Source organism: Antechinus flavipes, chromosome 1 (genome assembly GCF_016432865.1).
Source record: "Antechinus flavipes isolate AdamAnt ecotype Samford, QLD, Australia chromosome 1, AdamAnt_v2, whole genome shotgun sequence".
Taxonomy (NCBI): Eukaryota; Metazoa; Chordata; class Mammalia; order Dasyuromorphia; family Dasyuridae; genus Antechinus; species Antechinus flavipes.
The window spans coordinates 648,216,128-648,230,767 of NC_067398.1; the positions used below are offsets into that span (position 1 = coordinate 648,216,128).

The 14,640-nt window shown below is 47.6% G+C and overlaps 2 protein-coding genes across 2 annotated transcripts; one reads left to right on the forward strand and one right to left on the reverse strand.

The window, feature by feature from the left end:
• The first annotated feature begins 27 nt into the window (after positions 1-27).
• Positions 28-1,895, forward strand: LOC127544575 (uncharacterized). The gene is made up of 2 exons (XM_051971250.1): positions 28-181; positions 504-1,895. The coding sequence occupies exon 2, from the start codon at positions 540-542 to the stop codon at positions 1,674-1,676; it is 1,137 nt and encodes a 378-aa protein (XP_051827210.1). The 5' UTR covers positions 28-181; positions 504-539; the 3' UTR covers positions 1,677-1,895.
• Positions 1,875-7,814, reverse strand: LOC127544574 (leucine-rich repeat-containing protein 14-like). The gene is made up of 3 exons (XM_051971249.1): positions 6,070-7,814; positions 3,513-4,130; positions 1,875-2,922 (listed from the first exon to the last, which is right to left on the reverse strand). Exons 1-3 carry the CDS (start codon positions 6,351-6,353, stop codon positions 2,355-2,357), a joined length of 1,470 nt encoding a protein of 489 aa, XP_051827209.1. The 5' UTR covers positions 6,354-7,814; the 3' UTR covers positions 1,875-2,354.
• Between the last annotated feature and the right edge of the window lie 6,826 nt (positions 7,815-14,640).

A 14,640-nucleotide genomic window follows, 5' to 3' on the forward strand; every position in this document is an offset into this window, starting at 1 on the left:
GTGGCACTCTAGGCTGCGAACTCGTCTGCTCCGAAGTGAGAGCAGACAGAGTGCGCGCGCCGACTGGTGACTCCTGAAGAGATCCAACCTGGCTCCTTCCTCCCTCTTCTGGCGGTTTCTGAGACGCGCTAGGCTGGCGCCGCGACAGAAAAAAGGCATCGCCCGTGCCCGGAACTACCAGGTAGGGGGTAGCTGGGATGGAGGGCCGGCCGGCCGGCCGGAGGGAGGGGCCGGCCCCGGTGTTCCCATGGTGAGGCGGGTCTTGGGCTGAGGGGTGGGATCCACACCCTCTGAGGTAGGCTGTACAGGAGGTGGAGCGACGGGCCCAGGCCTCGGGAGGGGGAGGGGCGGGGTCGGGGCGGGGTCAAGGGGAAGGGATCAGGGGCGGGGCCCGGAGGGTCCTGCTGGGAGGGGGGGCGGATCTTAGGGCGGGGCCTCGGCGGGCCACGGGCCGTTGGACTAGGCTCCTAGCGCTCCCTCACTCCCGCCATGCCCCATCTCAGGACCCCGCCGAGCCGCGGGAAGCTTCGGCTGGAGCGATGCCCCGGAAACGGCGGCGGCGAGGCGGCGTTCGGGGAGTCCCCGGCCGGGAGGAAGGCCGGGCTAGCAGGCGTAGCGTGTTCCCGTTCGGCCTGCTGCCGGTGGACTGCCAACTGCACATCTTCTCCTTCCTGACGGAGGCGGAGAAGTGCACGGCGGCTGAGGTGTGCCGCGCTTGGAGCCAGCTGATGCGCACGCCCCGCCTGTGGCGCACGGCAGACTTCATGCGGCTGGGCGCCTTCCAATCGGGCCTCGAGGTGGTGCTGGTGTCGGCGCGAGAGTTTGAGCGCTGGAAGGACTGGGTGCACCAGTATGCCTATCACCTCATGGCCCGCGGAGCCAGCCTGCTGCGACTCCGGGCCAGCTTTGATCTGGCTGACCAGGGGGCCCGCTGGGCCGACTTCCTCTCTGGCTTCCTGGAGGGTGTCCACTGTGGGGATCTGCGGGACCTGGAGCTCAACTGGACCCTGACGCACCTCGAGCCGCCTGACTTCTACCCACCGGGCACGTGCAGCATGACCCAGGTGAGCCTCACCAAGCTGGATCAGATCCACAACTTCCAGATGCTGTTGGAGAGGCTGCTGATCCGGGCACCTCGCCTTAGCCGGGCCAAGCTCCCTTTCGACTGGTCGGCGCGATCAGTGGCGCTGCTGACGCGCTTCCAGCAACTCCATACCCTGGAGCTCAAATACTTCTGGAGCTTTAAGGGGGTGTGCCCAGACACCATGCAGGAACTGACCAAGGCCCTGCCCAACCTCAAGACCCTGGTCCTGCACGTACTCGTGCCAGTCAAGGACCTGGGTGTATCCTATGCACTTGAGTCCCGATCCCTGGAAACTCTAGATGTGTCCCAGAGCCGGGGCTTAGTCTTCCGCCACCTTGACCTGCCAGCACTTAAAGCCCTTCGCGTGAAGAAAACAGTCCGGGGCATCATCCTCAACTGCCGCACTCGCCTGGCCCTGCAGAGTCGCTGGGCTTGCCTCTACACACTTCTGTGCCGGGGGACTCCCAATCTGAGAGTCTTCAATAACCAGATCCTGCTGCCTCACTGGCGGGAGCAGGCCTATAAGGAACTACATGCCTTATTACTCCAGGCCTGCTACTGTACCCGCCACTCAGATACCTGGCTCCTATGAGGGAGTCTGGGAGGTCCCCCCTTCCTCTATGTCCTTAGCTCTCAGGGTATGGGCCCACCAAACAGTAGGGAAATCAGTTGTTACCCCCATCCCTCAAAAAGCACCAAGTTGGAGTAGGAAGCGGGGTCAGGGCTGAGGAAATGCTGAACAGGGGGAGGTTGGTTGGGTTCTTGGGGACTGTTTGTAATGGAGGACACCTTTACATTGGTATTGCCTTTATTCTTCTTCGTGTTGTGGTCTGTGATCGTCTGTGACAGGTGGTGGGGTGGACTGATGGGATCATGACCAAAAAGTTCAGGTTTTGCACAATGACTCATGGGTCCTAGAATTACAAATAAATACCCCTCTTCCCCTAGGAAAAGTTGAACTTCAGGGCCTAGAAAAACAACTCTGTCATGTCCATGTCATCATCATGGACAGGGGCATAGAAAAATATAAACCTTCAAAACACAACCCATATAAGAGCACATACTGAGTAGGTAGTCCATTCTGGTTCTGCCAAAACTCAGAGCAAGAGGCACTTGCCACCTTGGGATAATCTTGCATCAATAGCACAACAGAGGAATACTGCCTCTTGATCTCCCTGCACTTCTCTTCTTTCCCCTACAGACACACACACACACACACACACACACACACACACACACACACACACTCACTCTCTCTCTCTCTCACACTCTATAAGCTGAAGTAGTCAAAACTGTTGTGGCCATAGATGTCCATGGTCCACAGCACATCACGGCGCTGTATGGCCTCTATCAACTGCTGCAGCTCAGCCTGCACACTGCCAAGCTTCTCTTCATCCACAGTACCCTCTAAGAGACTGGCTGAAGTTGGAGGCCAGGGCAGGTCCTTATAGCAATCCACAGGGACTGGGTATACCACCAGCTGAAGCTCAGACAAGGCCTGTAAGTGTTGGAGCAAGGTTTTCAGTCCAGCACTAGCAATAGGGTTACCATAGAGACCAATGTAGCGGAGGTGAGTACAGGAGCATAGAGTGGGCAAGATACTAACAAGATGGACATCCATAAGCTGGCATTCTGTAACATCCAGACATAGCAGGGAAGCTGAGGCTTCCCTCAGTAGTTTCTGAAAGGGGCCCAGAAGGTCACCAGACAGTTTGTTGCCACTGAGATCCAGCTTCTTGAGATGGGTGGCATGGGGGCTCTGGGCCAAGTAACTCAAGTCCCCAGAAAGAAGGGCACAGAAGGGAAGTTCCAGGCTTTCCAGAGGGCCCTGTAGGCCGCTGCAGAGAAATATATAGGCACTGGTCATTTTAATAGGAGTTCTTCAACTAGAAGCCAAGATACATAGGCCCCCATGGCTGCTGCGCCAGGCTAAAATTCTTTTATACTCTTACCCTGACCGTGACCTCTAAGACCCTCTACTTTGCCAGCTCCCTGGCCAGGCACTGGTCCTAGGAAAATATAGCTTTAGGGGGGAAAAGGCATGTATGTATGTACTTGCCATTCTAGCATTCCTCAATGATTTTAACCCTTCCTGCTGTGCTGACCACCCCCCTCTCCCCCCTTTTCCAAGCTCTAGACCATTTTGTCCATACCCAATTCTCCCTCCCAAGCTGTATACCCAGGGGATTTATTTCCCTTTCCTACTGTGTTAATTACTTTCCTCTCTTCCCCAAACACCAAAACTTCTACTTGGGGTAGCTTTTACCCTAACAAGAGCCCCAAGCACTTACGGGCAATGTCAAGTAAATCATAAACAATACAGTAAACATCAAATTGCAGCTCTACTCATGGGCCTCTTATGTGCCTCTCCCTCTCCCATAGTTAATTTTTAAAAACCTATCGTTTGGGGGAATCTAGGTCCACTTACCTAAGGAGCTGATGAAGGCGTCCTGAGAGTCGAGAGGAACCCATGTTGAGTTCCTTAAGGCATTTCAGTTGTCCAATCGCAGAAACAAAGTGTTGGAAGCTGCCCTCGGCTTCAGTGGTGAGCCGCCGCACATCCACATTACTGTATTGTAACTTCAGGCTCAACAAGTGGGTGAACTTGGCCATGTGGGGCACAACCATACACAGGCCTGAAAGTCCCAAGTTGTTGAAGCGTAGATCTACCTGGCGCAGGCACACTGGATCCAGCAACTCCAAGAGAGCTACAGTGCTAGGACCTGACAGCTCCTCAGCCCAAAGGTCCCTGCAGCGAAGGCGAAGGGGGCCACAAGTGCTGGTCAGGAGAGCCTCCTTCAGGACACTGTAAGAAGTTCGGTTCACTAGCAGGTCAGTGTGCACTTCCACAGGACTAGCGACAGGGACTTGAGGCTCCAGTTTGCGGCGTTTGGCTAAGCGTTGAGCTGCCCTGGCCTGAGTCTGGGCACTGAGACAAGTCCTTGCAACTGCCACTGAGCGAGCCCACATGCTCATGGTCGTGGGGTCCTGTCCACAGCTGGCATCCAGGAAACCAGTCATGTCCAACACTCGAAGATGAGGCTTCCTGCAAGGAGAGAAAGGCTGAGAGCATGACCTGGACAGAAAATTGGGGCTGGCAGATGTCCCAGGGGAAGATCAGGACTTTGGGGCTCCAGGCCTAACTAGCCCTTTTCCTCAAATATCTATCTAGCTCAAGGTCCTGCTCCCAGTACTTAAAACTTTCCCACTACTGTCTAGGTGTGTAGATCCCTGGTCAGTCACATCTTGCCTGCCTTTTTTGTTGCATTCAGGATTCTAGATCTAACCCCTTTCTTTCCTTAAAGTTTTCTCCATCCTCCATTTGATAGCCAGATCCCTAAAAAGGGAGAAGGTGTGTGAAACCTTTAGAAGTAGAGACACACTAATCAAATAAGGAATGTGGCCACACCTCAGTCATCCTCAAGGCAGCATGAATACCAATAAACCTCTTGTCAGTGATCTCCAGTTCCACAATTCCTCAGGTTTAATTAGTTGCCAGGTCCTAACCGTGTCTATCTCCACAAAACCTTGATCCCTTCCTCCATAACCACTACCACTACCCAAGCTTCCATGTACTCTTATAACCTAACTGGACCTTGCTTCTAGGCTGTCATCTAAAAATTAATCCTTCACATTATTATGTAAGTTATGGTTGGACTGATATGTCTTTGGTGAAGTGAGTTGATTCATAGATTTTTGAACCCACAACATCAAGGATTTAGAGATAGGTGACGCAAAGAATAAAACACAAAACTTAGAATCAGGAAGACTTGAATTTTGAGAAGCTTCTGACACTTAGCTGGGTGACCCTGTTTGAGTCAACTTCTATCTGCCTGAGTTTCCTCATCTGTAAAAATGGGGATAAGCACCTACTTTACAGAGTAATAGGGAAGATCCAAGGAGTTAAGACATAAAGTGCTTTTCAAACCTCAAAGCTCCATATAAATGCCAACTATTATATAGGTGGAAGAAAAGATCTCCCTAATTTCCTCTCCAATTAGAAGACCTCCACAAGTAAATGAACAGATCAGGACTTCTTAAAACTTATCCCACTCACAACCCTGTCTGTGCCCTTTTTTCTGGGGACTAAAAGTTTTTATGTGATCCCAGGTAGATAGATATATAAAACAGGTATCAAATAAAGCATTTACTGATAAATCTTAATTTCACAACTCCCATAATCAGTTATGAGATCCCATATGGGGTCACCAACCAAAGTTTAAGAAGGTGGGCAATAAGATGCCCTTGAGGAAGACTTAAGATTCTGCCCTGGTTCAGTCCTTAATTTGGCAGTACCAAATCAGGCTCCCTTTCCCTTTCCTCCTTTCATCCCCATGAAAAAGGAATGTTGGTCAGACCCCTACATGCTGCTAGATTCCCTACTGGGAAAGCACAGATATAAGTGTAAAAAAAGAGACATGCCTCAGGAATGACAAGCCTTTAGATAATTTGTGCAGATACCTCAGTTACCCCATGTACGACAGCTTATTAGAAGCTTGAAGCTTCCAAACCAAAGGCCAAAGTGACCACCTCCTCGGGCAGCCACTGGCAAAACTATCCCCTGACCCTTCAGAGTCTGAACCGGAAGGCTCCAGGGGCTAGCACATGACATCAGTGACACGCAATTCCTGTTTTGCCCCTCTAGTTGGTTCTTTCAAGGATCACTTATTAAATATATTCTGTGAGCGAGCAGGTAGGTGGCACAATGGATCGGAAGAACCCGAGTTCAAATGTGTGACCCTAGGCAAGACACAAACCCAACTGCCTCGCAAAAAAAAAAAAAAAAAAAAAAAAAAAAATTACACGTGTGTGTGGGGTGTGTAGGTGTGTTCTGTGGACAGAACCCTAGAAAGCAGGCTTTCTGATGTGAGTATGTGTGCGTGATATCCCTCTCTATTACAGAGGAATTTACAGGGCTCACAGCGGCTTGGAGTGAAAGAACATCTCCCTTCCCCATGCCAGGGAGTTGTCCCAGCTTGGCTTACCTGCGCGGCGCCGCGAGCAGCGCCAAGATCACGGCTTGTACACTCTCCTTGCGGGGCTTCTCGGGCCAGCCCATCTGCTTGGGCTGTGGGAGCAGCTGCCGGAAGCTGAGGCACGGGAAGGGCCATGTCTGCACTAGCGCTTGCAGCACCAGCGTTCGGCCATTCATGAAGGCGGCCCGGAATAAGGCCGGGTACAGTTCCCGAGGCAGGGAGGCCAGAGCTCGGCAAGCCAGCGTCTGGTACCGGGTCACCTGCACAGCACACAAGGCCAGTAGCGACTTCATTTTTGCGGAACCAACCTGCCACCTTTGCGCAGGCGCGACTCTGAGGAAGGGATTCTGTCTACGCAGGCGCGCCTCCCTCACCACGCCCAACCCCTCCCCCCCTTCCTCTCAGCGCAGGCGTGAATGAAAAGGGGCTATGCGCAGGCCAAAGCTGGGGAAAGGCGACCGGGTAGCTGACGAGGGAGGCCTGCCCCAGCCCCTTATTGGGGCCGCCCCTCAAACCCTGCCCCTCGACCCCGCTCTCATCCTCTTAGTGGAAGTAATCAACAGCCAACGGCCAAAAACACGACCCGGGAATCTAGGCGGGCGACGATCGCACTGGATGATGGCGTTTTGACACTCCATTGGGTGGAGACAAGTCGGGGCTGAGAGCTCCCAGACGATTGGCTGTCAGGTGTCCCTTTGTTGCGCCGCCCTTCGTGGTTGGCCAAGGAGCTGACTCTCAAAATTCCTCGTTTCCCTGTTGCGTTTTCTGGCTGCAAGACGCCTACTCTGGCTACTGGGCTGCTCCGCGCCTGTCCGAGGCTACCTGTCACTTGTCTTGGGCACGTGTGATGGACATTCAGTGCCCAGTAGAGAGACCCTTCCTCTCTGCCTGGATCCAGCCCCTTTGTCTAGCAAAGCCAGCCCAAGTATCGCATTTAGTATTGGGCGACTTTCGACTCCTGCTTTTCCTCAATTTATTGATCTTTCTTCTTTCCCCGATGACTGGCTCTTTCCCTACAGCAAGGATATGCTCATCCTTTTAAAAATTCTATTATTTTTCTCTACCACTCCCTCAAGCTGATGAGGTTTAGGTTTTGGAGTTCCTTTTGGACAGGGAACCAAAAGATGATGAGGTCTAGATTTAGGGTTGTCAGGGAACCAAGTGATATTAGATTCAAGGAACCAAAATGAGATTAGGATTTCTGGTGGTCAGGAGTTAAATGGTGAAGTTGTGGTGATTTTTTTTTTCTTCTTTAAAATAATGTATAAGATGATGGTTCTCTCTGGGGGAGAAGGTTTCTCGAGGAAGGTTTTCTGGAGGCAGCCTTAGTATCAGTTCAGATCAGTAATTACCCCAAATGCAGCCAGCTGGTAAAAATACAAACGTTTATTTTCTCCTTCCAAAATAGCCGGGTTGGTTGAGAGGCCTATCTCTCTGCTTGGTTCCAAGAGCTCCCTCCGATGTCTCCAAATCCAAAGGTTCTGTCCTTCAGCCTCTGCCTCTGCTTTCTTCAGTCTCCAGCCAGCACAAAGATGGAATGGATCTCTTGTCTCCTTCACTTGGGGCTCGGCTAGCTTTCTGGTGAGTCTTTCAGACCAGCTTGGTCTCAGTGGGGGAGGTGCAGGAGCCCAGCCACCACAGAGGTCTGGTTGTGCTTCTGAGAGAGCCTTCTCAATCTTCCGCTGAACTCTCAACTCGTAGCTTCTTCCTTTGAAAACTCTTCTTCCACCACCAGCCAGCCAAGTGGAAAATATTCTTGAATAGATCTCTCTTGCCTCGGAGAGAAGGCTTCTGGCGTAATTTCGCTGAAATCTATCCAAGAGCTTCTGTCTGATTCTTTTATACGAGAGAGAGGAATTGTGGGATATGAGAGAAAGGGATTATGGGTTTCTCCCATAGTGCTCTCTGGCCCTAAGAGCTTTAAGGGAGGTGTGAATTCACAAAGTTACATAGTTTACTTTGTGAAGCTGGCATACTTGTGAACTCCAATGAGTAAAGGTGCAAACACAAGCATTGTACTAATTAGTTCTACTTAGTATCTTGTTTCAGGTTCTGGCCCAAAACATCTTCTTGTAAGATCAGATCAATAATCTATCAACTCTAATGAGTTAGCAGTTTGTAAAGATTCCAACATTTCCCCCTTTCTTTTGTTTTAGAACATAGGGTGGTCATGACCTCCCTGACTTCTCAAGGAGGTGAGAACCCCCCAAAAAAGGTGATCACGCCTTCCCTGACACCTTAGGAAGGGAGATGAAAGCACCAAAGGAAATAGGAAATCAAATCAGATTAACAGGTTTCTGAAGGGGCTCACTTGAAACAGGTACACATAAATCCATCATGGGCCAGAACTTTGAAACAGATATACATGCTATACATAAATCCATCAATATGGGAGGCATTACACATGATTTACATAAGCACATAGCAATATAACACAGGCTAATAATAATGTAACAAATAACATGAATCAACATGAAAATTTAAGTACTGCAATAGTCTCAACAATTTTTCATCTCAAGAAATCCAATGATTCTTGCAATTACATAAAATACATAAGCACATAGCAATATAACACAGGCTAGTAGTAATGTAACAAATAACATGAATCAACCTGAAAATTTATACATGTCCATAAGTCCTAGAAATAGTCCAAAAGGATTCCATTGTCCATTAGTTCATGTGCCAGGAATCCAATAATTCCTGTAAGCTCTGAAGTACAGCAACAGTCTCATCAATAATTTTTCATCTCAAGGAATTCAATGATTCTCGCTGGTTTTTCAAGAATTAAAACAGTCTCATCTTGTGTTAGGAAATCCAATGATTCCTGAAGATTTTAAAAGTCCTTTTAACAGTCTTATTGTCTAGAAATAGTCCTACACCAGTGTGGGTAGAACAGTGGCCCTTAACAAGAGATAAAATTCAGGCCTTATTAGATATAGTATAGGAGCAGCTTGACCAAGAGCACTTACAACCTTCTCTAAGTCCTTGGAATTCCCCAGTGTTTATTATAAAAAAAGAAATCTGGGAAATGGAGGATGTTAAGTGATTTAAGAAAGGTAAACGAACAGATGGAAAACTATGGGAACTCTTCAGCCTGGACTTCCATCTCCTACTCAGCTGCCTTGCGTTGGTGGCCAATTTAGGGGTTGAAATGACTTTAACCACAGATGGCTTGACATTAACCTTGGGCTTGTAAAGTTTGTAAAGATTCCAACATGAAGTCTAGTGTCAGGTTCGGGGTTCAGGGAACCAAATGGAGAGGTTTGGGATTCGGCACATGCGTAGGGAGTTTTGGGGACTCCCTTCTGGCGCTACAGACGTTCTCTGTAAAGGAATTTACAAACCGAAAACCTAGATTCATAAAAGAGGTTTATAATTGGCATTGGGAAGCTATTGCAAGAATAGAAAGGCTGAATTCCTTAGTGGAGGAATCCTGGTAAATAAGTAAAGTTTAGAGCAATCCCGTCTATAGGGAAATAGGGGAGGATAATAAGAGGGTGTTAGAATCCTTACAAGCTATTGAGTCATTAGAGTTGATAGAGACAATAATTATCTAATTTAACATGGTTCAGTATACTGATCTGATCTTACAAAGAGATGTTATGGGCCAGAACCTGAAACAAGGTATTAAGTGGAAGTGATAGAAACAATGCTTGTGTTCATACCTTTAGAGAGCGCATATAAGCAAGAAGCTCCCAGGGCCAAGGGCACTCTGGGACAGACAAAGAGGCACTCTGGGAGATTGAGAGCCAGAAGCCCTCTCTCGGAGGCAAGACAGATTCATTCCAACTTTCACCTTGGTGCTGGCTGGAGACAGAGTTGAGTTAGAGGAGTCAGATCCATTCCCTCCACCTCTGTGCTGGCTGGAGGCTGAAGGACAAACCTTTGGATTTGGAGACATTCGGAGGGAGCTCTTGGAACCAAGGAGGGAAAGAGGCTACCAAGAAAACTAACTGGGCTATTTTGGAGGAAGCAATAAAAGATCTTAACTTTTAATACCTGGCTGCATTTGGGGTGATTATTGATCTGAACTGATACAAAGGCTGCCTCCAGAAAAACCTCTCCAAGAAACCTGCTCCAGAGAGAACCTTCATATTATATTAAAGAAGAACACCACAAGAGGGTAGCTCTGGAAGAGAATATTCCAGCAGAGTTTGCTACGTCAGGAAGAAAGCGAGTTTCTTTGGCATTTTAGCTCCTCTGCAAAGAGAGGGTTTAAGATTGCTCTTTTTATAAGCCTTGGCTACAAGCTGGGGGTTGCTCTTGATGGGGCTGGGTACAGCATGAGCTGAATTGAATAGAAGATCTTTAATTGAATAGGATTGGAATTTTTTATCTCAGGACTCAACCAGCCTCACCTGGATAAACCCCTTTATCTGATTTCCTGAGGTAGTCTCTCACTGAGGCAGGGTTGAAGGAGAATCTCTCCTTTAAGGAACTTCAAGTACTTTCTCAAAGTCGAGAGAGAGAGGAGAGAGAGGAGAGAGGAGAGAGAAGAGAGAGGAGGAGAGAGAAGAGAGGAGAAAAGAGGAGGAGAGAAGAGAGAGAAGGAAAGAGGAGGAGAGAGAAGAGAGGAGGAAAGAGGAGGAGAGAGAAGAGAGGAGGAAAGAGGAGGAGAGAGAAGAGAGGAGGAAAGAGGCGAGAGAAGAGAGAGAAGAAAGAGGAGGAGAGAGAAGAGAGAGAGAAGAGAGGAGGAGAGAGAGGAGAGAGAGAAAGAGAGAGAGAGAGGAGAGAGAGAGAAAGAAGAGGAGAGAGAAAGAGAGAGGAGGAGAGAGAAGAAGAGAGAGGAGGGAGGACGGAAGAGGGAGGAGGAGGAGAGGTGGGGGGAGAGAGAGAGAGAGAGGAGAGAGAAGGAGAGAAGGAGAGAGGAGGACAGAGGAGAAGAGAGGAGGACAGAGAAAGAGAGAGAAGAGAAGAGGAGAGAGGAGAGAAGAGAAAGGAGAGAGGAGAGGAGAGAAAGGAGAGAGGAGAGAAAGGAGAGAGGAGAGAGAGAGGAGAGGAGAGAGAGAGAGAGAGAGAGGAGGAGGGGAGAGAGGAGAGGGGAGGAGAGGGGAGGAGAGAGAAGAGAGAGGAGGAGGAGAGAGAAGAGAGAGAGAGAGGAGGAGAGAGAAAGAGAGAGGAGGAGAGAGAGAGGAGGAGGAGTTGGGGAGAGAGAGAGAGAGGAGGAGGGGAGAGAGGGGGGAGAGAGAGGGGGGAGAGAGAGGGGGGAGAGAGAGGGGGGGAGAGAGAGAGAGAGAGAGAGAGAGAGAGAGAAGAGAGAGAGAGAGAGAGAGAGAGAGAGAGAGAGGAGAGAGAGAGAGAAGAGAGGAGAGAGAGAGAGAGAGTGTGTGTGTGTGTGTGTGTGTGTGTGTGTGTGTGTGTGTGTGTGTGTGTGTGTTTTGGAGCTCCCCTAGTCAAAGCTACTATCTAAATCAATCTTCCCTTTCTCAGCCAAATTTATAGAAAGAAAACCTGTTTCTTTTCCTGATTTTCACCCTATCACTTTTCTTTCATTCCATCAGTTATCTATAGATTCAAATACAGAAAATGTGAGTTATAGAGGCTAAGCTAAATATCTCAATACAAGGAAGTAAATTTGAGCAAATTAAGTTAAAACTATCACTAACACTTGGTGGGATGAAATGACTAGAAAAATTCTAGAAAGCTGCTTCTTAAGGAATAGAATAAATTTTAAAAGGGCAATCATTATCATATCAATAGTGGCACCAGTTCAAGTTGTCTTGTGAGCTGACTCTGGTAAACCTACAAGATGATGCCGTTTGAATGGTCTCAATTAGTGGTGGTCAGGATATTAACAACAAGAGAGTTGTTAAAAATCTCTTTTAAATCAGCTGCAGGTTTTAGGAGTGAAAGAATTCACTCATTCCCAAATTATTAGTTGCAAAATGAAAGTTTATTGTTGGATATAAATCAGTTTATCAAAAGACTGACTTCTAAAGTGGCAGATTTGTTGGAAAATGGAGTTTTGCACTGAGAATGCTTTCTCATTGGACAGAAGGTCCTGGCAGCTGAGTGAGCTCCTTAGGTCCATCTGCAAAGACCTTAGTTGAAGGAAGCTGTTATATTTGGTATCTTGGTGGGGGGGCTGGGACAACCTGAACAGATCACACTGATAAGGGTCAGACTAGGTGGGGGTCCGGGTTCCCAGGCTTAGACTCAGCACTTTTCAGCCTGGATCTCCTTTTGGAATTAACACTTCAAAGGGGTGCTTTTTGATCAGGATTTCTTATTGAATCAAAGGTTCTGGCATCCTGGAAAGATAACGTGTCTAGGAAGGATATGCCCAGGAAGAATCTGAAAGGGATCACAGACCAAAAGTTTCTCAAGGGGACCACTACCTACTTCAATTATAGCAAATAGTTGTATTATTTAAATTGGACCTCAGGAGCTACCTCAGTTATTCTCTGCCTCATGCTTGGTTATAACCTTCAAAAAGCTTACAGTATCCTCTCTGACGACCAGAGGGTACTCCTCATGAAAACACAGGCTCGTCACCTACCACCATGGCAGTGGCCGGATTGAATCTAAATTTAACTGATACAGAATATTGCTCAAAAACATGGACATGAAATCCGGAACATCATGATGACTTCCTTATGGTCATGACCCCATGCTTTCACAGGCTCTGACCCTTCACATACTGTAATCACATAGTTTATTGAATATAATGAAAGAATAAAAAGGTTAGTCTCTCCTACACAACACCTACTCACTCCAGCTATTTCTCCCCAAACTTTCTTCTTCATACCCTCAGTTGTTTGGGTGTGGTCAGAGAATTCTGGAAGCACCAGGGCCAGCAGACCAAGCAGAGAGATTAGAAAAAATGTACTTTTGTGTATGTGTGTGGTGAGGATGGGGGAGAGGGGAGTAAGGGGTGGTTCTGGGATGTCAAGTCCTTGATCTAAAAATCAAAAAGGTAACCTGCACTGACAAGTTTTAAGGCTTAGAATCCTCTTTCCTCCTCACTTTCCAGTGCTCATCTCTGGTTCAGGATCTTGCTCACCTCCACAGGCTGGCCCCTGACAGCCAGTCTACAGCTGCAGTAACATCAACCATGGCTGTGGATGTTCTGGATACCTCATGGAAACCGGGCAGTCCCTAATGACTCAAAAGGGGTAGAACAATTAAGAGTAACCCCTCCTCTTGAATTCTGTGTCCAGTTTATGTCCATCTGCAGTGTCTGTCCAAGATAAATATATAGATGAACCCACAAAATGAGGCTATCCCATTGAAAGTCATAGGGTGAACAATAGGTATTCTTCAATCAAGAAGCATTTATTAAGCATCTGCTGCACATCAGGTACTGTGCTAAGGCACTAAGAATACAAAGATAAATTTGAAAACTTCTTGCCCTCAATTACATTCTAATGATGACAAACTGTTTACATAGATGTTATGAGAGTTAAGAAATCCTGGTTGATTTCCCCCGGTCCAAATGATATTACAGAAAGGGTGAGATACAACCAGGTGTTAAGATTTTAAATGTGATATAAGAGTTTATATTCTTATTCTTTTAGGAAGAAGAACGTTCTTACAAGCAGATAATGAAATTTAAAAGTATTTTATCATTGATTGTCTAAAAATGGGCCCAAGAGAATGAATGTTGGGGTCCTGGGCCATGAGTTGCCCTGGTGTTTCTTGTGTATGTCTTACTATCATTCTGTATTCTGTATACACCAACTATTTGCACAGACTATGTACTCCAGGTTTAAAAGGGAACCAAAGATTCTCTTTGGCAGAGAGTGGGAAAGAACAGCATTCCAGGAATGGGGAGACAAGCAACACAAGGGTAGAGGGGTTGCGTCATGTATGAATAGCAACCAGTATGACTGGACCACAAAGTTTGTACAAAGAAATGAAGTACAATAAGGGGGTGACATGGTTAGATCTGTGCTTCAGGAAAATCACTTTGGCAGTTTTGTGGAAGATGGAGTACAGTGGAATGGAGAAAGACAAGACAGACTGATCAGGAGGCTATTTCAAAAGTTCAGACACAATGAGGAGGAGGACCCATACTCTAGGGTGGTGAGGGGAGAAGGGAACTGCATGGGGCTGTTGACAAGATTTGGTAACTGAACAGATATGAGGGATAAGAATCAAGGATGATAGGGTTTAAAAGCTGGAAAACTAGAAGGATGGCAGTCCTCTCAATAGAAATAGGAAGTTCAAAGTGGGGGAGGGGGAATGGTGGAGAAAATGTATGAGTTCTGTTTTGAACATTCTGTTTTGAATATGTCCAAAAGGCAGTGGATGCTGCTAGATTGGAGCTTAGGAGGAAAAAGTAGGACTGGTTATTATCGTATGAGTCATCTATATAGAGATAACTGAATTGTGAGAGCTGATGGAAGTCACCCAGATAAGAGGGCCCAGGATAGTAGGACGTGATATGAATAATGACCCAGCAAAAGATGTTGAGAAAGATCTGTTAGGATAACCAGGAGAGCTAATGTCATGAAAACCCAGAAACAAAGGGGATTGAGGAAGAGATGGTCAGTAAAGTCAAATGCTTCAGGCAAGGTTGAGAAGAGGACATTAGTCGGGCAACTAAAGGATTACTGGCAACTTGGAAGACATCAGTTT

Bases quoted from the DNA above. Each gene is read 5' to 3' on its own strand.
- LOC127544575 (XM_051971250.1), top strand. From the start codon at position 540: ATGCCCCGGAAACGGCGGCGGCGAGGCGGCGTTCGGGGAGTCCCCGGC.
- LOC127544574 (XM_051971249.1), bottom strand. From the start codon at position 6,353: ATGAAGTCGCTACTGGCCTTGTGTGCTGTGCAGGTGACCCGGTACCAG. The intron at 4,131-6,069 runs GTAAGCCAAGCT...CTCTCCTTGCAG, and splicing joins CTGCTCGCGGCGCCGCGCAG to GAAGCCTCATCTTCGAGTGT. The intron at 2,923-3,512 runs GTAAGTGGACCT...ATTTCTCTGCAG, and splicing joins CGCCTTCATCAGCTCCTTAG to CGGCCTACAGGGCCCTCTGG.